Below are 25,315 nucleotides of genomic sequence, written 5' to 3'. Positions count from 1 at the left end.
CAAAGGTGTAAATAACTACATAAATACAAAACCTTTGGGAAATTGTTTCTGTTGCTTATTTAGCAAATATTTGTACTCAAGTGAGTTTACAAACATTACTACAAAGGATTGATATCCTTTAAGTCTGTAGTTTATTGGAATAATTGGGTAAATACTTAATCTCTTAGAGCTGTGTTTAGGAATCCATAAATTCTTTTTACACCTCCAGGAAATTAAGGAAACACTTAAAATATACATTGGCTCTTGATGAATGAAATATTCAAGATGAAAATCTTTACTGGTAAGCATGGATGCAGTATAAATTGTTGAGAATGAAATGATATAACGGTCAGTGTAAACCCTTTCAGCAGCTTGTTGAGGGCTGGATTCAAAACCACAAAAAGCAGAGTTAAAAATTCAAATTACAGGCTGATGCAGCTCATTTAGTACTCATTACTGTTTACAGCCCCCACTTGCATGTGCACTCCCAACATCTGGGAACACTCGTGAAGTGATGGTGGATGGTGTGCTGGGAATCTTCCCCCAGACTTGGATAAAGTCATGGATGTGCCTGGGGAACATGATGGGTGAGGCCACCATCAGATCCGAGGGTTTTAGCCTGGTACTGCTGGCTGGAACATGGAGGTTTATGGTATCCTTCAAGAATATGCCTTGAAGGATCATGCTGGATGATGTTGCTGGTAGCGTAATTTTGAACACGCTGTGTCCAGACCCTTTCACATCTGTCACATGTGCTCAGGGCTCACATGGCGCTTCACTGGCAGATCTCATTGTTTCTGACAAAACATTTACACGAGTAGCCTGCTGCAGGTCACTTTGGAGAGCTCCTCCTGTTCCTCCTCGCACAAAGGGGCTGGTCCTGCTGCCTGGTTGATGCCCTTCTCCATTTCTGTGCTGGACTGTGCAGGAAGACCCAGTAAATTTTCTTGTGACAGCATGCATGGATATGCAACCTGAATAGGCTGCAAGTACCATCTCATGCTACCAGCAGGGACGATGGCACTAGCAAAGAGCAAAGCTACAGAAATACGAGTCAGGGGGGATATGGAGAAAGCAATGGGCTTCCTCTTGTGTTTTTCTTTTATTGCCACCCTCATTAACCTGCTCTATTCCCTCTCTGATTTAAACTTAGTTGCTGATTGGCTGCTGATGGCAGGTTGAACAAATATAACAAATATAAACTGGGAGATTGTCTAGCATAGTGATCAGCATCTGGAATATTTATAATTAGAGCTATTTGTATCTATTAGAACCATTTTGTTATATTTTATAACTCTGTAATTTATTATAGGTTACTTAGTTACTACTCCACTACCACATCATTTCCAGTTGTAATAATCGGATACAGTGTGCTGAGGTATGAAATGAATGATATATACAAATGCCCCTGATTCATTTGGAGTATTCAAATCATCAACCTTCCTTAAAAATGAAGCATCCATAAAAGTGTTTGAATTGTAATTTATGATGTAAAAAGAAACCACATCACTGTTCATCACCATGTTTAGGCTAAATTGGATTTTTTTTTTTTTTTAGCGAGTTTTAACCTAGAAAAGAATCAAAATTCAATTATGTCGGAGGTGAGATGAATATTAGAATATTTAAGGTTTGTATTTGGACAGAAGAAATTGAAGGTCAGCTACTCGACACAGCTATTTACACCTAAAAGTCAATAGTTCATTTAAAAAAAAGTTACATTTTCCATATCTACAACTGTATAGTACCCGTATGCAAACTCATCACATAACAAAACAGGATGCAACAAGAACTATTTAATATCTATTAGGGTAAGACCAAATAATACAAAAGTAATACACAAAATGTTTTCCTCGTTCACTCGTGGAGACGCAGCCCCCTCAAACGACTTATTCGACTATTTAGGGCCTACTCAATTTGTTTGATCCATGGCAAATATTTACTGCACCTCAAGTAATTATATATTCATATATACTTATGATATAGTACATGTTAATACATTTTACACAACATACAGTACATGTGGGAATAAGATGGAAAATGGCTTTCAGAAGCTTTGATACAGTGGCATTAAGTGTATAAGCGGCTCCTGCTACACAATAACTACACAGCTGCAATTTCCATAAACACATGAATTGTGCCGTATGTACATATGGCGGAAAGTTTGGACTGATCCAAAGTTCACCAACTTACTACATACACAGGGAAAGTAGCTTATTTGTTCAACTTTGTGCAAAAAAATTCACATTTACGTTATAGAAATGGCCAGCTGTGCATTTACTAACAGATGAGCGGATGTATGGTACTTTTTACAGGGTTACACCTCCTTACTTCTGTGTGTGCATGTGCTGGTGAAAATGCTATGAAACTGTAAAATCATACAAGTGGTGTCCAACTCAAAAACAGGCTAGCTATTCATTTTATGACACTTTAGGTTGGGGTTGGTAACATTTTTCTTCCTGTATTTAAAGGCTGCACAACAGGACCCCAGCTGATTGTAATAACTCTACTGTTAGTATTGCTCCACTCTGAATGAAGTTTGCACCGATGCCAAGAGGAAAACCAGCGCAAATATTACTTACTTTTTTTTCCAAAAACAAAAAGTATAGTAAAAAAACAAAAAACAGAAAGACACAACAAATCATGTGCTTCACAAGCATCCACACGTCATTCAAATACACAGGAAAAAAGAGAGATAAACAAAACAACTAAAAGGTAGCACAACAAACAGCCTACTGGAAACCACGTCATCACAATCAGACAAGACGACTCACAGATTTTAAAGTAACGAGGATTCAGATAACTTCACTGTTTTAAATCTAATAGTGTTCGACTGTACGAACCATCTACTGTATGCTGAAGCTTTCAAAGACTCGAAGAAACCAGAACGACACCGTCTCTGACTGAACACATCAGGCCTCACCGGGGCTACGCACGAATGTCTTTTTGTGATATTTTACTCCATAAAGAAATAGCTGGATTGAATTTAATATTCTTTTTTTTTCTTTTATGTAGATTTCTTATTACACCAACTCATGGAATAACACCAACATCCACGAAATAACACACTAAGGCCTGAAATCCCGAATTTCAGAAACAAGGAGTCACTGAAGCATTTACACGTAGGGGTAAGCGGGAGAGTTTGTCAAAGGGAGAGTAAACATCCATCACTCCATACAATGTTATGACCACCTTACAACAATTATTACTATTACTTACCATAACCTGCAAGTGTTTTGGTTTTCTTTCACTTTGACCTTTATACTAACATCGATTTGGAATGTCTGACCAATAAACTCCAATCTTTAAATACTGCGTGTGCTTCACTTTAACATGAAAAAAAAAATGAAATACTTGAACTAAACTCAGCCTGCTCAACATAAAACTAGTATGTAACGACAAAACCAAACATGGTCAATAGGGGCGATATAAGGAGACAAAAGCCCGACATGTTGAAGCTCTACAGGCTTTACAGGTAGAATTTAAAAACAGCTATTAGACTTTTCCTGAGAATGTAAATAAATCGACTTATACTGTCAAAAAGATCACCAAAACAAAAACTCCATATTTCTGTTTTTTAGAATATTCATTTTAGTCGGTTTAACTTTCTTTTTCAATCAAAAAAAAGGAAAGAAAAAAAGCAGAGAAAGATGATGAGTTTCTTTACTGGTATTTAAGCATAATTAAAAAAAAAAACAACAACTCAAAAGGTTACTTAAAATGTACCATAACCTTTAAGAAATAGGTAGTTTGATCCAATTAATTTCTTGCTGTAAGTTAAAAAGCAACCCCTGTCACATCTGTATGTAAATATGAAATAGCTTTGGTCGCTAACAGATTGCTGCGGTTGCTAGTAGTTTGCAAGGAAGATGCTAACTTGTCTACAAAAACTGTCTAACTGCTATCTGAGCTGTGGTGAAACGGAAAACGTTAGCCTTTAAAATAAAAGTTGTGCCTCAGCGGTGCAGCCAACATGTTTCAAAAGGCAGAACGTTCCTGGTTAAGTTGCACTTTTTCAAGTTTTACTGCTGCTAGGTCAATAGTTAGCGAGCATTTGCATACAAGTCAGCATCTTCAATGCAAACTAAATTTGACCTGCTAGCAACCAAAGCAACCACAAGGGAGGTTTTTGGTGTTGCACCCTTTTTTTTTTTTGAGTGATTTCACCTGGTGACTATTGGCAATATCCAGGAACCACTTGCTAGCCCGTTGGAGAGTACATATTTTCCCCTTGCGATCTGTGGATCTTTCACATCTGTGAGAAACAGCTTGCATGACTTTGTCAAAATGAAATAAAATCTGCCTCTAAGAGCTCTTAAGTGACATATAACGAGCTAGTCAGATTATTAGAGCTATACTGCTAGCTATAATTGCTAAGAAGATTTTAATATCCTTGGATAAAGCCAAACTATCTGTTTCAGCTTTAGTTTCTGGTCTTTTTGCTAATTCAAGCTAACTGGCTACTAGCAAAGATTAATTTTATAATACCCTATATATAACCCTGAAGCAAGAGAGTGAATTAAGGTGTTTCCCAAGATGGTCAAACTATTCCTTTAATGGGAAATAAAAAATTCTTGACATTTGTATATAAGAATTTAGCCAAACAGCTAGTCCATTACATCAGCTGAGAAATAACTGTTTCAGCATTGGTGATCTTCAAGGCTAATAAAAGTAAAGACCCTTAACAATATAGCTGTTTCAGTCCCTTAAATATCACATTAAAGATCATTAGAAAATTTACAGAGTGACATTGGAGACCACCTACTCAAATAAACTGAAGATGCTCAGGGGACTGGGTCTACCTATTTTAGGCTATGTGTCTCTGTTGGAAAACAACACCGACCAGCTACAACTGAGCAGCATAAAACAACAGCAACATTTTTTGCTTTTTAAAATAACTGTTGATTTAAATGTGAACCGAGTAAAATAATGAAATCCCAGTACATTTGCACCAAAAACATGACTTTTACATTGTTCTGTTTGAGTTCAGCATTACAGTGTTATAATGACGGGCACCTAATTCTGAATTGTGTTCTTAATTGATCCCTTTTTAGTTCTCCCACTCAGCCGCCTGGCCTACTCCTCTGTCCTACATGGGTTCGTCGTAGTTGTAGGTGGGAGCTGCTGAGTACTGATTCTGCTGCATGGCGCCTTGAGCAGCCCCCATGGCGGCCTGCTGGGCTGCCTGCTGGACATGGGGGTTCTTCCAGGCACCCGTAGCCCACTCCTCCTGGGCTTTACCCAGGCTGCCACCACTGCCGCGGTAGAAGTTATGCACCTAAAAAAAGACAGAAAGGAGAAATGGGATTCAACATGAATTTTACTCTCTATCAAGTATGACTTTTACTTTTTTAAATTTGTAAAATTGACCAAATTACCATAAAGAAAAGGTGAATTTTATTATTTGTCTGTAGTGGCACCTCATTTTTTTGTGTCATGACCACATTATTGGCAACATTTACTTTCCAAAGAGCTGTTCCTAAGCAATTCTAGACCGAAAAAGATATATTTGAGACTTACACTCCCAATGCTTGTCATGTTTAAATAATGTTATACCTGCTGTAACGCAAGAAATTCCCAGCTTATAATACTAAATGATATCATCCTATATCTTAATGACGTTCTTAATGAAGTTGACGCACCTTGTTAAGTATGTGACAATTCTGCAGTGGGATATTTATGATTATTTACTACTTTAATGTTGCATTTTAAATACACTAATATCTTGTTTTTGTTGAATTTATACCAATATGAAAAAACAATAATGAAGTGGATGAAAAATCATCACTATGCTGCGGCCCACTTAAAAACCAGAAAATCCCATGAAGCCCACCCGATCTTAGATCTTCTGATCGAAACACAAGGCAAACTGATGTATTTCTCTGAAAAATGTATTAAAAACATAAACACAGGCTGTTGGCTATTCATTGCTAATCCTACCCAGTCTTAAGCAAAGTGTTAAGGCCAATCTGTGACCCGCCTGCCTGGGACACAAACTTTAATACAGGAGCGGTAAATTCAGGTCAGAGTAATGAGCACTATCACAACATAACCAACTGTTATTACCGTTTTTACTTCACTTTTTATATGAATAATAAATTTATATAAATATGTAATGGTACATACTTGCAAGTAATTTCAAACTGAATTTCTGTCGTTCCTGAGGCCCCTCTTGTAATATCTTTGCTTTGCTGTGCTTTACTAAAATCAAAAAGATAGTTTTCACAATCATCTAGTTTTTTGTCACAGTTTATTGGACAAAAGAGCTGAGTGCAGATCCAGAGCTGTGTGTTTATGCCACCTAGTCATGACTACCGATTGATTTATGTAATGTCCATGTGGGCAGGCACAGCCAAAGGGGCATCGGACCCTCAATGACAATAAGTGACATCAAGACAAAATAACTCCTGGTGTTGCTATTTTGGGACCCGTTAACTTGGGATCCACAAAGTGAAGCAACTACCAATGAGAGCAAAGAATACCGCTGATTGATATATGAGGGTGTGGTGATAGATGGACAGCATTCCCATGGTAAGAAATTGCCACAATGACTTAGCAGGTATAGTTAAAACACTAGAATAATAGCCTTAAAGAAACAACAGATTCTAAAAGGTGGATGCTTCACACACATCTTTAATCCTGCAGCACAAAACAGTCACACCTTGACCAAAGCTTTAACGTTAGAACTCGGGATTAGCATCATCAACTTAGATGCCACCAATCATGAAATATGGTCACAATCCCCTCTTCTTTTCAAGAGTTGTGGCTTCAAATGTTTTTGCAGAACACTCTGATGTCATAGTGAAGTCAACCTTCGACATTTTGTATAGAAAACGTCATAATGTTATCCTATTAAACCTTACTGTAATATGTTGTCAAATACAGAGTTATAGAAACACCCCCCCCCCCCCAAACAAAACAAACAAAACAAAAACAAAAAAAACAGCCACAATAACCTCTGATCACCAAGTTCTAATAAGTACTTGGGCCCCTCATGGATTCCTTGCATTCACCAAAAAGGGATTTAAAAACAGCCTGAAATAAATAAATATCACCTCCAAAAATTTCTGTTGCTAGTGCAAATGGATCAAATGTCATGTTATCACTGCTTCCCTTTAAGTGGGAAACGGCGCTGGCATTATAATACAAGCTAATTATTCAATGCTACTTGGACTGGATTGCTATCTTTCACTTGATAATACCAGCACTGATTGATCTAATAATTTCTGTGACCAGGTAGAAATCTGTCACTCACCTTTGAGAGGGCGATGAAGGATAAAACAGCCACTGCAGTGAACATGATGGTGGGAATCAGCATGACCACAGCTGAGCCAATGTTGGTGCTGAAGAAGGTGATGGTGGCCAGCCAACCGCTGAAGAAGAAGCACAGAAGAATCATCATATGCTCACAATACGCCATATTTAAATAATACATTAAGCTTGATAATTCTAGATAATTCTGATATTGGATTTTTAAGATTGATACCAAAATATTTAGAGACTATTGTTAGAAGCTGTGAATTACTAATCTATGCTGTGCCTAAAGCCTGATGTAGACTTCTGCAGAAAATCTACATCCTAACTTTACAACCAGAAACCCCTCTTAACCCTACATCGCAACCCTCCATGCCATTGAGCCAGCATATAGATACATTTCTTAAAAGCTGAATGTCAGGTTACAGTGTAGAGTTAAAAAGAGTTTTCAGTTACAACGAAAGCTACAGCATAGATTTCCTGCCGAAGAATAATTCAGGCATGATTCTGTTCGGATCAGCTGGTTGTTGTGTTTGTGGAGTTCAAAACAGCCTGATCAAAATGGAAGTTGTAGAGAGCCTTGTGCTGGACAAACTCTGTGTTTTCCTAAAGGGTGTCTCCTGGGGTTGCTGTAGCTCAGGAGGTATAGCAGGCCGTCTGCTAATGGTGGTTCGAACAAAAAGGATTTACAAGGGGTAAAAAACTGCTTGTATACCTGCTTTTTAATATTTCCCATTTCTCTTCAGTACATTAACGTTAAAGAGAGGTTGAGTATATTACAGTATACTTATGTGGTGGTGGAAAACCCAAACACTAACTCTAAACCTAGGTGATGGGAATATAGTTATTTCATTTATTAAATTATTTTCCCATATCTTGGCAATCAGGGAACAAAGAAAACAACCATGCATCAAAGTTAATCATATTTTATCACCAAAAAAATGATTTAAGAATTAGGAGTTAAAGTTTGATGGCTTAGACCTCAGAAGGATAATGAACCTCTTTAAAGCCTCATTGGTTTAGAAAAAAATTATTTTTTGAATGAAAGTGTATGCTTTAGATTAGATTACAAAGTATACCCCTTGATTCAGGTGCTTCTAGAATCATCTTTAACAACAATATAAGACAAGAAATAAACTCTATACATGCCAGTTAATTTCCATTTCATCTGTACACATTACTTTTAATAAACCAGTACAAACTCTTACCACACTCCCCAGCCTGGAATGCCAACAGTCTGGATAATACTGATCACCACCTGGGCCATGAAGACGAAGAAGAAAGCCATGAAGTTGAATGAGCTGTCTGTCCTGCGTGGAGAGACTAATCGTCAGAAACGATCTGATTCAGCGGAACAGCAGGAAGAAGTGTAACTCAGAGGGAAACACGCTTACTTCAAGGCCTTGTAGATGGGCCTGAACCAGCACACGTAGGAACAAGGGGTGAAGAGGATGAGCCACAGGATAGCCATGCCAAAGTTGGTAGCTCCACCGCCTCCACACATCCATGCCAGGCAACCAATCAGATTAACAGCTAGCGTGGCACTATGCACTATCAGCGTCACAGAGAGGAAGAATGACAAAAACATAAAAGAGTGAGGAAACAAACAAACAAACAAAAAAAACGCTACAGCAAACACCCCGCAGGCTCCATCATTACTCATAACTCAGCAGGATTTAATCACTATGAAGACCAACAACTACACACTGCCATATTTCCAGTTCTACATTCAAGACTTAAACTACAATAATAAAATATGATATAGAGGTGCATTTTATTCAGCACACCATTTCCACCCAACATAACATATACTCTAAACTCTTTTCACCAGACTTACATTTTTGCTTTAAATAGCAGCACCTATGTGATAATGAAAAACATACCATAATACTCATGTGACTGTAATTATGTACAAATTATGTTCTTCATTAATGAGTTAAGAGTTAGTGGATCTCAGATAATAGTGGGGAATAAACAAAGAGCATAAATGTTTTTGGAAATTATTCCTATCGTTCACTATAAAACTGTACAATAACTCCTCTTTCTGTGACAGGTGACACCTGTCAAGCCTAAGATTGCACACACATACTTCTGTATTACGTATATTCTAAGAGTTATAGCATACATTAGAGGTGAATGGAACAATCCAAGTATCAATACTATCAAATATTGGTATTGGATTGTAACTTTGTTTCACGATGTACCATTTTTCATTTTGTACCCCACTGATTTGTGTAAATAAATTATTTTCTTGGGAAATTAAAAAAATATAGCTGAAGTCCTCATTTTCTGCCCGTGGGACTTCAATTGGGCTTCAGATTTGTAAACAGTTTGTCAGTCAAATCACAAACCACAAAGTAAATCTGTGAGCTAAATCATTTTCGAACTTTACCCCTCAAAATAAAAACCACGGTAAAATGAAAACGGTGGTTATCTGGCTCTGTGACATAATGTGAGACCGGCCAATCTAGTTTCCCAGCTGCACGGAGTGTTTGCACTCTTTAGTTCTCATAATATTTTGGGTAAAACAAAGCAGCCCGGCATGAGGAGGAAGAGAAGTAGACAGGTTAACGGGTTACAGCTAGATGCATGCAAATACCGACTGCTTCCAAATGCAAAGAAAATAAAAAGCATTTCCTGCAGGTACACTCACAGATCCAGAGGTAGTAGAGCCTCTTGCACATAGTGCGGTGTTGGTCTGGGATCTCGTTGAAGTCTTGGTAAAAACATGGCTTAAGGGGGATGAAGCGAGGAAGGGGAGGGAAGTTGTTTTCTAGGACACAGAGACATGATTCAGTGCTTCACATCAAGAAGAAATCAAGTCAAGAGAGGTGCATGAGCTTTTATTCAACCTTTATAAAAGGGGGAAGCTCACCTGCCATGATTCACTGCTTTCCGCCACTTGTAAACCAGGCACACAGAGTTCTTCAATCTCAGCTCCCTTGAAAAGCAAACTGCAGAAAAGGAGAGAAGTGCATGATTAAGTGCAACATCACTTACTATCCCGGCCCTGCTTGTAAGCAACAGGCCACAATCACTGCAATAGGAGTCTTTGACATCCTGACACGATTTGGAGAGAGGAGGTACCCATGGTGGTACCCAGCCTCCAGAGGAGCATCAGATAGACTGAGATGAACCTGTTTTCTTGGTCACATATTTTAGCGGTGTAATGCGCGCTCCAGGACACAGTGTGGCCTTGTCGTGATCTCGAATGCATATCCTTTGGGATTCAAAATAGGCGTTTGAAAGGCCTATTGAGCTTAAAGGCTGGATTATATAGACGTTACTCTCTGTTTATCGCGTTCTCCTTGCTAAGCAGGCCATAATCAACTACCTTCCATATTTAACTGTGTTAGAAAATCATATTTGTAGCGCACGTCATGGTGGACGCATGGTGTATTGAAGGGCATCTTTCTGGCACAGATAAACCAATCTATGCCACGAAAATGCTGTCTGGCTGAAGTTGCTTTTATTCATTGTGAATCGCCGGCTGTCTTAGACGTGTATTTCGTTCGGCTGGCGGCAGTGATGCTGCAGTGGGGTAGTGCATTGAGATTACAGGCGATGGAGAAGCGTCCTTCAGCCTGCGCGACAGGCTGCTGCATCGGGGCTCTTGTTCATCATCCGGACGTCGAGCAAGTCGAGCACAAACTCCTCGCAGTAAACAGCCCGGCCTACAAATTTCGAGGTTTTACCGAAGCTAGAATCCGCTAAAATAAAATAAAATAAAATAAAAAAAATCCAATATTTTCCCTCCCTCTCTAGCTGGAGACCAATGAATGAAAATGCGATGTCCTACCTCCGGTTCAGTCCGTGAATGTCGCTAGAATACCTCCGTCCGTTTAAATTGCATCCTACGATTTCATCTGTATTAAAATACAGTGGCCGAAACAGCTAGATCTGGCGCTAATCACACGAAAATGTCGCGTATTTCCTTAAATGATGGGGTTGGGAGTAAGAGGCGGGCACGTGACGTATGGTCTTTTCATTACGTACATACCGGCCCCCTCCTCGACGCTGGGTTGTGCCCGGCCGGGTAGGACCAGGGCCCTGGAAAAACAATGGATTTGTTGCTGACCTGACCTGACCAATCACAAAGGAGAAATATTTTAGCTCTTAACCAATAGGTTGACAGTGTTAAAAATCAGAGGAGGCATTACACAACCTGACCTGATTGGCTGCCTGTTATCAGCTACTTCCATAATAAAGATACCGCTTTACTAGTAGTATAAATACATTTCAATGTACAACTCTTTTCCCAGTAGTGGTAGTAGTAGTAGTAGTAGTAGTTTTTAATATATATACAAGTGCAATAAAATAAAACAAAATAAAACAAAACAAAATAAATAAAAACACACTTGATAAGTAGAATTACTTTTTTTGTAATTTTGCATCTGTACACCAAGATAATGGATTTCAATTCAATTGATTCAGGAACTTTTTATATGTACCCCCTATTTTCAGAGGGTCGAAACATGTACAATTATACAACAAGTTATTTGATGATTAGATGAGGTCTGTTCCCTCGTTATTCCGTGCATTTAGTAGCAGTGCACTGACATGCTCAATACGAAGTCTAAAAAGATGTCGCTGCAAGCAAAGGAGACACTCATTAAACAGCTGGCAAATCCTCTCAAGGGAGGAAGTGCAGCATTTGGTTATAAATTCTAGACTTCGGGCACCAGCTGCAAAATATTTTCATCCAAAAACAATAGTATTATAGTACCTTTACCTGAGGTACAACAAGTTAATATGGACTGGATCAATTCTCTTGTGCTTTTCTCCTATGCTTGACTACAAATTTGCTTCACAGTAAGTTAAGTTTATTCCAAAGAAACCACATAATCAGCATGGCTGAAATTGCTGTGTGCAATTAAAATACTTATCAAGCTGAAAAGATACTAAGGAGTAGTAAATTATTTATAAATGACTTATTGATCACTTTTATACCAGGCTGCGAAACAATTCCCTCATGTGACTTGATTAGTATTATTAGAAACTGAGAAACCATAAGCAACCAAGGGATTTCTTTTATTCAAAGTAAATATTCTGCTAACTTGAACAGGGGTTTCAAACTTAAATGCGCTGTGGGCCACTGCTGGCACTGTCATCTCATGTGAGGACCACTTTAGTGTTCAAGTAGTACAAAAAACAAACAAACAAGAAAACACCCACAAATATTTCTGAGTTTAGTGTTTGTTGTATAAAAATCTACGGAAAGACCAAAAGACAGTAGTCTATTCCACAGGAAATGTTTGGTTTTCTTGAAGGAATTGGTCTGGTAGATTATTTAATTCTATTTAAGAGTAATTGATGGATATAACATGTCTTTGAAAACAGATTTGAAGGAAGGGAAACAGAAAGAAAAGGCTGAGGTATGCCCAACTACACAAGAACTGGACTGTAGAACAGTGGCAACAGGTCAGGAGAGAGAGGTATAGCAGACAGCCACCTGGAAAACACAGTGGTGTTTGGGATCTTCGCAAATTGATGGAATAAGGAACACAAAAAATACCATCAGATTTTGATCCACCACATATTACCATCTGGAAAACATGTGATTCAAATCAAACAGTGGATCACTATTAGTCATAGACTGGCCTTCCCAGCGCCTGGACCTCATCATTACTGAAGCAGTGTGGGAAGATCTTGAGAAAGAGTGGAACAAAAGGCAGCGAACATTCAAAAAAGACCTCTGAATGCCCTTCAAGAAACCTGGAGAACTATTTCTGAAGTCTGCTTAAAGAAATGATAAGAAAGCTTATCAAAGAGCGTTCAGGGTGTGGTGAAAAACTGATATGTTTATATCAAATATTGACTTTCAAACGTATTAGAATGGTCCAAAATCTTTTTTTTTCTGTACTTCAATGTACTGTATGTTTGCATATATCTCACTAAATCGGTGTGCCTAATAAAATACAAAGATATGAATGGCCTAAGACTGTCTATCGTGCCACACCAGCAGCTGAAGCACTGTTTAGTTGCTACTGTCAAACATTAGATGGCTCTCTGAAACATCGGTACAGTTGGTCTCATGAATCCTGCCTTCGCGTGCCCTGTGCAATGTTAGACTCCAGGTAGAATAAACGTTTTAAAACAGCAGACCGAATACACATTGGCGTTTATGCGGAAATTAATTTTGTGCTCCGTCTTTGTCTCAGACTGCCTCGATAGCACGGCTCACACGCTTTCTCAGCTGCACATCTGTCTGATGTGTTTCGTATACGGTTTCCAAAAGGCAGAACTGTGCTTGAACGCAGCAGTGCCTGAAGCTAACGCTAGCTTTCCCTTCAGTGCTATGAGTTAAGCAAGACTGAAGGTAAGGGCAAAAATTATATTTCTAAACAAGGTCTGTCAAATTTAACTCATACGAGTGCCACAGTGATGTATTCCCAATACATACGGGGACCTGCAGTAGTCCGACAAGGCTTTATTTAGTGAAGAGCGGCAGTTATGCTCTCTTGTAGTGGCTCAGCTAATGTTAGCTACTCAGACGTCGCTTTCTTTGCATAATATTAGTAACCAAATACAGAAAGGTAAGACTAACATTACAAATCAGCATTAGTAACTATAATTGAACTGTCATTTTTGTCCTAATATTGACTTTATAAAGATTGTATTAAACCAAAACAATCTAACTTAGCAAAAGCTAAAGTATGTAATTGTTCCAGTAGATGAGCTGAATTTAGCTAGTGTCCTAGTTTAGCAAACCAAGGGTGAGGTGTAATGTCAGCGTTTGCATCCCAAGCAGAACATCTTTCAAAGTAAAAGAAAAAAGGCAGCGAGATCCCACACTGCCACAATACTCACCAAAAAGCTAAATGTTAAATTATAGCATCCTCTTTGATGTGAGGATTTGAGTGAAATAAACTACAAGAGCCTTGATAGTTGAAATATTTCAATGTGTGAGGATTAAAAACTTAGTCATTATTGACTGCAGACTTGCATAAAGCGGAAACCTAGACCTTGGCCGTGTGCTATCTTATCTCTTTGTACACAGTGCTGGGAATGCAGCCACCGCTGCCACCTGAAGCAGTCAGAGAGCTGGTGTGCTCTTGCCTGCAAAGAGACCCCGTAGCAGCAGACCTGCGATGCAGCCTCTTCGTTGCTGCCACTCAGAACTACAAGAGAGACTCTTTGCTTAGACCATTCCCTCCTCGTTACTTAAGTGGTGACAATAAGGAGTTTGAGGAGTTGGTGAGTGCTAAAGTGATTGTCAAAACCTCTTGAAGATCCTAGATTATAGTCACTGGTAGCCTATGCTTGCCTAAGTGCTCCTCAGTTTAATCATACAAGCTTTAACCAGCCTCAGGGGTAGGGTCAAGATCACCAAACCAACAGCAGCAGCGCCTCTGTAGTTCAGCCATATATTCATTCACTCAGGTGACTGATCAGAATGATCACCAAGCCTATGGACAGAGGTATCCTAGCACAAGGACACTCATTAACATGAAAAGTGATACAGAGCTTTACATGGCAACTAGAAAAAATAACATACATGCACACATCTACACAAAAGGGGAAGACAGAGGGATGGCAGACTCAACAGTAGAACATAAAATGTAGCTACTTCAGAAAAATTCCCAGCAAGTAATCGGTATCAACTCTCAAATCCACTACCACTCATATAGGCTGACCTATGATCCTGTGTTGAATGAGTGGGAAGAAACAAGAATTGTTTATTTTCAGTTGCGATATGGTCTGCTAAGATAATTGAGAGAACTGATCAAATGTAACATGATATATATCCACTCGGTGGCAGTGATGTGCTGTTAATGGTAGCTTCATGCCAATTATTACTCATAGATGAATTTGTGATCATTTCATGTCTTTGGTGTCTTCTCACTTTGAGAGACGTGTGTAAAAGAGACATTTGAATCTGTTTGTGGTAATATGATAAAAGAAAGGAGTTTTTCCTTCTCCAGCTGGCAGATGTGAACTCGTTGCCTGGTGTGAGAGAGCTGGTGAGACTACGACCTGGAGAAGCAGATCATCATTTGGCCCTCGCACACTGGATTCTGTCTTCAAAGAGCTTTGCTGTAAAGACACTACAGAAGGAAGAGGTATGTTACAGGCATAGAGAGATAAACCACAAACTTGCACAGCTTTCTTCTTTGCTCAAGCGTGTTTCTCCGATCTTCACTAGTACGCCAAACTCTGCAGCCTGACGGAAAATGAAGGGATGTCTGCACCCGTGCCAGACTTCCTCTTTGAGCTGGAGTACTCTGATCAGATGAACGCGAGGTTTGAGAGGACGAGGGAAGGACGAGATGTTTTCTATGCTTTCCACGGGAGCCGCTTGGAGAACTTTCATTCGATTATTCACAACGGCCTACACTGTCACCTCAACAAGGTCAGTGTACCGAAACCTTATTTAAAAAATTGTTTTTTTACAGATCATGAGGAGCAAGGCAAGTTTAAGAGGATGCTGAAGGGCTGGAGTGTAAATCAGAGTGATACATTGGGCTTACATGGACATTTTTCATTGCAGAACTCGGTGTTTGGAGAGGGGACCTACCTCACTAGTGACCTCAGTATGGCTGTCCTCTACAGTCCCCACAGCAGCGGCTGGAGAGAAAGCATTCTAGGTCCACTGCTGAGCTGTGTCGCCTTGTGTGAAGTCATTGATCATCCAGATGTTAAATGCCAGGTGAAGAAAAAAGGTATGTTTAACAGTCGGGTAAAAGCAGTATGTCTTCAACATGGATTCCAAAGCTATGAGGAGGCAACAAAAAAGTGACAGTTTATGAAAACACCTGAGCTGTCAACAATTAGCAATAAGACATATGGAGTAAAGAGGTCAAAAATGTGTGCATTTGTACATATATGACGGGTCACAGTTTTTAAATAAGAGTGAATCAGAGAGACTGGGAAGAGAAAAGGAACAGAGCAAATAATGGGAGACATAATTCGGTGGAGTGAGCAGAACCAGAGCAGAAATGGGCGAGGGACTTGATGGGTGAGTGATGTTAGATAGGGATAACTTCGAATGACACGTCATGTAACAAGGCTGTAACAGAATTAGTATTTGTTGTTTGATACTTGAGTCGTGATACTTCACATAGCAGATAATAATACCTAACGATCAGCCAGCATAAGATGGAGAAAGAGAAAGGTGATGGGGATCTGGGTGGTGCTGATGGGACCAAAACAGCTGTGGGTACCAAGCCTGCACTAATGATCATGTAGACGATGCACAGTGATGTTTTTAAGTCTCTTTGCTTGCATAAGATCCACCAAGGCTCCTGTGCTAACTTGGTTAAAACAAGGTACTTTTATTGCTTAAATACCTATATACACTTCCATCCATCCATCCATCCATCCATTTTCTTCCGCTTATCTGGGGTCGGGTCGTGGAGGCGGCAGCCCAAGCAGAGAAGCCCAGACCTCCCTCTCCCCAGCCACCTCCTCCAGCTTGTCCAGAGGAACACCAAGGCGTTCCCAGGCCAGCCGAGGGATATAATCTCTCCAGTGTGATATGGGTCTGCCCTGGGGCCTCTTCCCAGTGGGACATGCCCAGGACACCTCACCCAGGAGGCGCCCAGGAGGCATCCTTGTCAGATGCCCGAACCACCTCAACTGGCTCCTTTCAATGTGGAGGAGCAGCGGCTCTACTCTAAGCCCCTCCCGAATGGCCGAACTTATCAACCTATGTCTAAGGGAGAGGCCAGCCACCCTTCAGAGGAAGCCCATATCCACCTCTTGTATTCGCGATCTCGTTCTTTCGGTCACTACCCACAGCTCGTGACCATAGGTGAGGGTAGGGACGTAGATCAACTGGTAAATTGAGAGCTTCGCTTTTACACTCAGCTCTCTCTTCACCACAACAGACCAGTACACTGCACCAATCCGTCTGTCGATCTACCGCTTCCTTCTCCCGTCACTCATGAACAAGACCAAACTCCTCCAACTTGGGGCAGGAACCTGTCCCTGACCCGGAGTACACTTTTTCCATTTACTCTAACTTAGCCCTCAAAACACTTACAAGTCACTTTCATTCATTCACACACACATTAATGCACTGCTTTATTCTCTTGTCTTTTAAACACTTTTTACCTCTTACAAACACTCACGTGGATGCACTTTGTCCAGTATCTTGGACAGGGACACTTGGACCAGCCCACTGGAGTATGCATGCAATCTGCTCTCCTGATTCACAGCTGACCTCCACTTATCAGGAAGAGTGAGGACTTAATGTCCAGACAGGCTAGAGTTAGGGAAACAGAAAAATTCACTGTTGCCAAAAATACCAATTCAGGGAGTCACAAAGTACTGCAGAGAGTACTCGTGGCAGCGATAATGCTCTTATATGATGTAATATGACACGTTGTGGGTAAAAACAAAGTGGCCTACACTTTGTCTTGAATTTATTTCGGACCTTTATGCCTCTCAAAACACTCAGTAACTGCATAAATCTTTCCAGGAATGTTCTACCTGCTTATTGCTCTTTAAATCAGAACCTATTAAAGCCTTCCGCTCATTTTTCATTTCAGATTCTGAAGTTGTAGACCGCCAGCGCTCGAGGGCAAAGAACAGTGAAGGAGGGGATGTACCACATAAATACTTTGTAGTCACCAATAATCAGCTTTTACGAGTCAAGTACCTGCTTGTTTACTCTCAGCAGAGGCACCTGTCCAGGTAAGACTTTTCTGGGACAAATGATGCAGTTTGCTTTTGTGTACTGGTGAATAGGCAACATTAGACCTAAAAATGCTTTCATACAGAACAGGATTGGCTGACAAATCAGAAATTCAATGTGAAAGTTGTGGAAAGGTCACATTTATTTGAATGTCCTCCAGCACGCAGTCTCAGTAATCTGATTACAGCCCACTAAGAGCAAAGAAGAGAAGCAGAATACAATTTTTTAAACTTGTTTTTATCTATTTTACTCATTCATTTACTAATTCAGATTAAATAAAAGAGAGTATAGTGTTGAGTAGAGACAACTTTCCTTTGAAGAGTATCTGGGCTTGGCCTTAGAGTGAACTTCAGTGTAGAGCTGCTACTCCTCCAGTTGATGTGGTGGATGCTTCCTGGGTGCCTCCTATGTGAGGTGTTTCAGGCATGTCTACCCAGGAGGCAATCCCAGGATGGACCCAGGACATTCTGGCAGTATTTTTTCTATTGGCTGTCTTGGGAATGCCACAGAGCTAGAGGAGGTGGCTGGACCAGGAGTGGTGTAGGCATCTCTTCTTAAACCCAGAGCTGGATGGACGCGAGTAGCCACTTGAAATAAAATAAAATAAAATAAAACAGGGTCCAGATCCAAGGTGTACTTTACCTCTTGCCCAATGTCAGATTGGCTCCAGCTCCGCTGTGACCCTCATTTAATGAGTGGTTAAGAGAACTGACAGATAAATAATCAATAGCATGAAAGAAAATGAAAATGTTTACTTGTTTTCATCCCGAGGTTTGATAGCTCGCTCTTCTGTGCTGATGGTCACCGTGCTTTTCTGTTTTTTTTCCTCAGACATTCCCGCAGCCGCTCGTGGCTCCTCAGACACCATTTTGCCATCATGATGAGTCTCTACCTTCTGCTGCTTGTATTCATCGGTGCCTTAAACTCCAACACCTTTGTATCCTTTTGGAACAGACTATTCAGGTGAAACGACAACAGGACACATGGCATGGATGTTTCTAATCCACAGTGCCTTCCTGCCAAGATGTTGGCTGAAGGCATGAGAAGAAGAGTTTTATGCACCTTTCTACTGTTTTCTCTTATAGTTCTTTGCTTTGTTTGCAATATGTAATGTAATATAGTCATCATTACTGTAAGTGCAAGATAACATATCGTTTCAGATGGGAATCTTGTTATATATTGATTTTAATGAAATCTGTATGAAGATCTTTGTTGATTTTAAGACAATTGCAGTGTTGCTCCTTGAGTTTGAATGATTCAGTAAATAATCAGTTTTATAGTTAATCTCTGTTACTGTGTTGTTTCAGTCCTCCGAGGACACAACGATGGAGATCATCCTGTTTAAATAATCAGTGTGTTTTGATTTTCTCTCTCTGGTTTGATGTGCAGCGAACTCCTCGTTAACTGAGCCATTATTATCACTAATCAGTTTTTCTGGCCTTAATGATAAACTGAAATTCCACTTTTAAATTCTTAAGATTGTCATTGTCTGTATTTTGGAAATTAATAAATTGGGATGTTTTTAAATCTTTTGTTTTTAAGTGTAGATCAAATATAGTGGTTTTTATTTTAATGTATACATTCGGTTTTGGGGACTGCGGCGTTGTAGTATGGATCAGTAGATATTCAGGGTTGTCATCTAAAACCACTGATCTCTGAATCATCAAAACATTTAAAAAAAGGTACCTAACTCGTGGAATGACAGTTTCATGTCTACAGTAGCTAAAAACTTGGAATCTTTCGATATATGTTCTTAAAAATTTGAGGAAACTGGAGATGTGGATGACAAAAGAAGAAGTGGCAGACCTAAAAAACAAACAAACAAACCCTCTAATGCAGATGAACAGTATCTGAGAGTCATGTCCTTAAGAAATATGAAACAATTCCAGCAAAGACCAGACACAGGATCTGAGAGATGCAACTGGCCCTTCAGCTGATCCATCTACTGTTCATTGAAGCCTGATCAGAAATACTCTCAGTGGAAGGTTGGCTGTCATGAGGCCATTCTGAAGGAAGGAAAATGGGGACGTTAAATTACACAAGAGGTGGACTGAAAATCAGCGGCTTGGTTCAAATCATTGTCAGTATGTATGGAGGTCAGTAGAAAGGTACAACCGTGAGTTTCAGCTATCTGTAAGACACGGCAGCGGCTCTGTCACGGCTGCATTTCAGCCAGTGTTGTTGGAGGTCTTGTTAAAATTTCTAAATTGAAACCAGATTTGATCCACCATCTGGAGTGTGTCTCATTTCTTCAGCATGACATCGATCACAAACGCAGTGCCACTGCAGTAACAGCGCACCTGGATAGAAAAACGTACAATAAAGCACTATCAGTCATGGACTGAGCTAACTATAAAGGTGGCCCAGGAAATAATGACTTTTATTCCCTGTGTCTTGGTGCTGTACATCTATGTATTTTTGCACATTTTGATAAATGATTGCACTTATGTCCCATATTGATAACAAAATATAAAAAAGTGAGGGGTGGCTCAAAATCTTTCACAGTGCACATGCTTTTTTTTCCATACAGCATAAAAAAAGTGTTAAAGCATCAGGTTAAAATGAATTTGAAATACTAACATCTCTAATGTAAACAGTGTTTACAGTGCGAGGCACCTCTTTCGAACAGTGCGTCGTTTCTATTGTTCTCAGCTTTTCGTGTTGCATTCAAACATGGGTTACCTCTAACAGGGGCAAATTTATTACTGCTGGCACACAGACAGTCCTCTTTTAACTGTGGTACTTTATCAGTAAGAAAAAAGTGAGAGTGATATATGGGTTTGATAACACAGGCGGCCTGCTTTGGTGACCGATCCTGTTTTCCTAATAGATACCCGATGTGCTGATGTGTGTGTATTAACAGCCCGAGAAACGCGCAAAAGAGAATTTTTTTGTTTGGTTTTGTGGAGCAACGATGTAAAGCAAGACTTTAGCTTAAATCGGGGTTCTCATTAAGAAATGAAGACAACCAGGAGAACACTTTGTGTCAATAAATAATTTCATTTACTCATAAATAACCGATGGCACAGTGCTTTCAGTCTTAGTTTTCGTTTCCTCAGGTGTACTTGTTATGCTGCACAAATCTCTGTACTTTAATTAAACATCAGATATTATTCCGATGTCTCGTTACGTCACGGATGCAGCTTACTAACAAGTTTGAAAGAAGATGAAAGACATTGCAGGCCATTGTTTTGGTTTAAAAACCATTCCCGTCTTGCGAAATCCTTCAGATAAACTGCTTCTGTTCATCAGAAATGGCTCACATTTGAAGGCCACAGAACAAACTGCCCATTGTTGGTCCACACTTTATTCCCTTTATGTACAGGCTTCATTATTGCTGCCTCATAAACTGTCTGTTATTCAATAACCATCAACTGTGAGGGGGGCGGCAGCCGTAGAGGGAGCTCAACTTGTTTATCAGGAAAAAACTCCCAAAATGAGAAGCAATCAGAAGAAAGGGAATCTGTATTATTCCACTAAATGTTTGTGCCTCACACTTTGTTTTCTTCATAAAAAAAATTCATGGATTAACAATTTAATATTTCCCTGTAAAAGACGTGTATTGTGCAGGACTGAACTTGAGGCAGGTCTGCAGTCAGGTATGATGTTTGTTATCTTTGCCAACATTTGCTCCAAAACTCCAAAACCCTCACTTACAGATCGAGGCCAGAGCAGACCTGTCAGAGAGTACAATCAATCAATCAATATTATATTTCTATAGCACATTTAAAAAGGTCAGTGTCCATCAAAGTGCTTCCTACAAGGTAGCCAAGCAGATTACAACAAAAGGCAACAAAAACAGTTAAAACAATTATAGTTACAGTGACAGTTACAGTTACATAGCACAAATGCAGACCAGGTGGAAGTCCAAACTAATTTGCTTCAAAAGCTAGATGGAACAGGCGAGTTTTTAAGCGTGATTTAAACGTTCAACACAGTCCACTGGATGGTTTTGCAAAGCAGGAAAATAATGATGTCTTATATAAAATGTTTTGCTATACATGATGCCTTGCTGCAAGCATTGCTACACACAAGTGAAAAGGTGTGGAAAGCATTCAAACACCTCAGAAACTTGTTTGATAAAGAAGTAAAATCTCTTTTTGTTGTTATTTTTGCTTTTATCTGTTGATTGCAATGTACATTCATTGCCTACTTCATTAGGTATACTTGTTCAGCTGCTCGTTAACACCAATATCTAATCAGCCAATCACATGACACCAACCACATGGAGCAGGTTGTCTTTACCCTGCTTGGTCAAGATGACCTGCTAAAGTTCAAATCAAGCGTTAGAAGGAGGAAGTGAATTTGCTCTGAGTATCTCAGCGCTCATATGGTGGGGTCAAAATTTGGCATAAACTGCACAAATGAATCATGAATCCATCCTGAGTTGGATCAACAGTTGAAGCTGGTGGTGATTTGATGTTTTCTCAGCACACTTTGAGCATTTTTAAATGCCATAGCGTACCAGGTACTCCTGCTGCTCATGTCCATCCCTTTATAATCACAGTGCACCAATCTCCTGATGGCTCTTTCCAACATAATAAAGCTCCATTTCAGAAACCTCACATCATCTCAAACTGCTTAAGAGCATGACAATGAGTTCAGGAATAATTGCAGCATCTTGTCAAATCTGTGCTATAAAGAATTAAATTGGTATTAACTAAAAGTGGGTCCAAAGCAGTATTAGTATAGTGTACCTAATAAAGTGGCTGGTCAGTATATTTTATGGCAGTAGACTGACTGATACAGATCTATCACATGTTTGTGGGCTCTTTTTATGCAGTGGATTTACTGGTCTGGCCAAAAACTGCAGGTTGTTTGTAAAGTATTGTGTTAGTTTGTGTTTTATAAATAATGTGTTTACTGCATTTGTATTTTATAGCTGAAACTGTAAGAATATGGATTAGAATATTCAATCACTGGTAATGATATCCAGTAATTTGAGATCTAATTAAATAATTGACACACAGGTGACAGAGAGAATCTGACATATGTTTACTTAGCAGGTAGGTTTTCATGTTGTGGTACATGAATTAAACACTTATGGTGACACACAAGTTCATATAAGATACAAGAAAACACGTAAAAACAAACAGTGATTATGCCAACTGTCTAACGTCATATAAAGCAATGCACATCACTGGACAGCATTAATTAACAGCTAGAGTAGTGCAGATCCAGCCTGGTAATCCCCATAAATAAATAGAGCAAAGTCAATACATGATGGTATAGAATTTAAAAAAGTAGAAGGTTTTAATCTTGATTTAAATTGCAGGGGGCGAAAAGTAATTGTTGATTAAGTAGTTTTGAGATATTCACAGGGTTTAAACATAGCTGCCTTTCTTCACGTTTTGCTACAAGTGTTCCTCTTGGTTTCTTCTTAGCTGGATGAGCTCGGACAGTCCGGGATCAAGCACACAAAATGCCCCTCGCAGTTACTCTGCAAAGAGAAAAAAAGACCGTGTTGGATTCAGAGCGCAATGAAGAAAAAAAAAGAAAAAACAGGGAAAAGTTTGGTTTTTATTATTATTGTTTTTCCTTACCTGGAGGTTGTTGTGGCATATGGGACTGTGAGGTGCAGTCAGGTGATTGTGCACACACTTCCCAAAGTGTTGCAGACAGGTGGAATCGGACGGGGCGCAGGTCTGAGAGCACGATGGACGCTTCAGCAGCAGACAGCTGGAGCAGGACGTGTGCTGGCAGGAGCCCTGGCACTCTTTATTCTGCAGAGATGTAGACCTACAGACGAGGAAATTCTGATTATTGCTAAAAACAACAAAAACAACGTGGCATTAAGAGGATGGAGAGGGGGCTCACCTGGCAGAGCAGATTGCAGAGGGGTTGGCCTGGCAGTACTCCTTGGTGCACTCTGGTTGGCAGCTCTCTGCATCCAGCTGTTCAATCACTGCACAGATTTAAAGAAATTACGAATGAGAGTCCCGCATTGTGGAGTCAGACTTTAAAAAAAGACAGGAAAACTGTAAAAGGTCTGATATCGTATTGATAACGGTGACACTTCTTTTCATCGGGGACAGATAAGATGAGTAATTATGGCTGAGGAACCTTTGATTCAAAGGAAGCCTTGACCACACTATCAGTCTTCACAGCTCATAAACCAGATTTTACCGCACCAGCACCATTCCCACTACACAGACTTACAGTCAAAGAATCTCACCAAGTGCATTTTACGCGTTTAGAGAAGATTTTAGCGCCTTTGTAGTTCCCGCCAACTTTATTTCCAGAAGGAAGAGTTAAATATTGCATTCTTGCTTACAGAGCCTTCTTTTAATTAGCATGATGGTTTCTGTACATGTGAATAAATCAGAACAACTCGATAACTTTTTTGTGCTGCTGTAAAACTTTTCATTTCCCCACTATTGCATTTCACGAGTGATTAAAGCATCACCCGTGGATCTGATGCGCAGTGGCTGCTTGTCATCATTTTAGAGTAATGGTTACAATCTCACCTGCTTTGCAGATCCCTTTGCGTTCTGCGTCTGGTTTGGCAGCTGCCGAGTCCTGAAAAACGCACACCAGCCCCTCGTCGCACTTCCCCAGGTAGTCCCACGTCCCCCCGCAGGTCTCCCCCTCCGTCTTGGCGCACACGGGGCAGCATCCGCAGACACCCGTCGTCACGCCCCCTTTACACTGGAGCTTCAGCGCCCGCCGGGAAGAGCAGTGTATCCGCTCGCAGGGCGGGCACTGAAGGGCCCGAAGCTGCTGGGTGTCCACGGGGGACGCTTTCTCCAACCCGAACACCCCCAACAGCGCACTGAGAAATAGCAGCATCCGCATCGTTGATAGACCTGACGTTATCCTGAGGGGAGAGCGCCTGTCTGCACCTTTTATATCCCCGGGCACCCCGGCATTGTCACACCACATGCTTCGTAGTTTATGAGCCACAACCTCCTCCCACCACCACCAGCCAATAGATGGATGGATTTAGTCTAAAATATACGGTTAATTATCCCCACGTCTTATCTCCACGCTATCAACAGTGCGATTTTGTTTTGAAACAAGTCTTCCGTCCGAACATTGTTAGATAAACTCGGATGAAGGTGAATTCGGAGTCACATGACCTCTGAAAGGGGCAATTCGGTGTGCACCTGTAATCAGATAATGTCCCATTTCCCAAAAGAACAAAAGGTTTAACAAATCAGCAGGTTATCTCATCCGGACGCCTCACAAGGTTCTTAGCTGAATGAAAAATCTCGCAGGTTGTGTGCATGCCAGTAAAATATGGCCGCACTCACTGGGTGTCTGTCAGTTGACATTGCAGCTGCTGTATGTCATTTCTTTCCTTTTGAAGAGGGAAACATCTGCTTAAAAGTAGGACAAACTGCTGCAGAAACATACTTAGTCCTCGGCAAGTCACAAAAAGGTAAATTGTTTTGTGTTATTGTAGTTTATGCTGCAGTTAACATATTAAAATTAGCCGCTTTGGAT

General features: G+C 40.2%; 3 protein-coding genes across 6 annotated transcripts; 1 reads left to right on the top strand and 2 right to left on the bottom strand.

Annotated features, from left to right (window-relative positions):
* Positions 1-1,757: 1,757 nt before the first annotated feature.
* scamp5a (secretory carrier membrane protein 5a) lies at positions 1,758-14,176 on the bottom strand. Of its 3 annotated transcripts, XM_085462145.1 has the most exons (8): positions 14,041-14,176; positions 11,231-11,313; positions 10,106-10,184; positions 9,884-10,003; positions 8,625-8,781; positions 8,439-8,540; positions 7,232-7,349; positions 1,758-5,254 (listed from the first exon to the last, which is right to left on the bottom strand). In XM_085462145.1, exons 3-8 carry the CDS (start codon positions 10,110-10,112, stop codon positions 5,066-5,068), a joined length of 693 nt encoding a protein of 230 aa, XP_085318271.1. In that variant the 5' UTR covers positions 10,113-10,184; positions 11,231-11,313; positions 14,041-14,176; the 3' UTR covers positions 1,758-5,065. The 3 variants fall into 3 exon arrangements, with proteins under 3 accessions (XP_085318271.1, XP_085318272.1, XP_085318270.1); XM_085462146.1 differs by lacking the exon at positions 11,231-11,313; XM_085462144.1 differs by lacking the exons at positions 11,231-11,313; positions 14,041-14,176 and adding an exon at positions 11,030-11,224.
* On the top strand, positions 13,264-19,559 carry parp16 (poly (ADP-ribose) polymerase family, member 16). Of its 2 annotated transcripts, none has more exons than XM_085462143.1 (7): positions 13,264-13,549; positions 14,231-14,427; positions 15,156-15,293; positions 15,377-15,583; positions 15,722-15,893; positions 17,724-17,868; positions 18,701-19,559. In XM_085462143.1, exons 2-7 carry the CDS (start codon positions 14,239-14,241, stop codon positions 18,834-18,836), a joined length of 987 nt encoding a protein of 328 aa, XP_085318269.1. In that variant the 5' UTR covers positions 13,264-13,549; positions 14,231-14,238; the 3' UTR covers positions 18,837-19,559. The 2 variants fall into 2 exon arrangements, with proteins under 2 accessions (XP_085318269.1, XP_085318268.1); XM_085462142.1 differs by lacking the exon at positions 13,264-13,549 and adding an exon at positions 13,578-13,766.
* A 3,304-nt stretch (positions 19,560-22,863) lies between these two features.
* On the bottom strand, positions 22,864-24,816 carry LOC146704772 (uncharacterized). Its single transcript, XM_085465143.1, has 4 exons — positions 24,337-24,816; positions 23,687-23,774; positions 23,413-23,608; positions 22,864-23,309 (listed from the first exon to the last, which is right to left on the bottom strand). The coding sequence occupies exons 1-4, from the start codon at positions 24,749-24,751 to the stop codon at positions 23,250-23,252; spliced, it is 759 nt and encodes a 252-aa protein (XP_085321269.1). The 5' UTR covers positions 24,752-24,816; the 3' UTR covers positions 22,864-23,249.
* Positions 24,817-25,315: the final 499 nt, after the last annotated feature.

Source organism: Copadichromis virginalis, linkage group LG7 (assembly GCF_057382275.1).
Source record: "Copadichromis virginalis isolate Kocher_CV1m ecotype Utaka linkage group LG7, C_Virginalis_male_GT1.1, whole genome shotgun sequence".
NCBI lineage: Eukaryota > Metazoa > Chordata > Actinopteri > Cichliformes > Cichlidae > Copadichromis > Copadichromis virginalis.
This window is presented reverse-complemented; position numbering and strand designations above follow the sequence as displayed.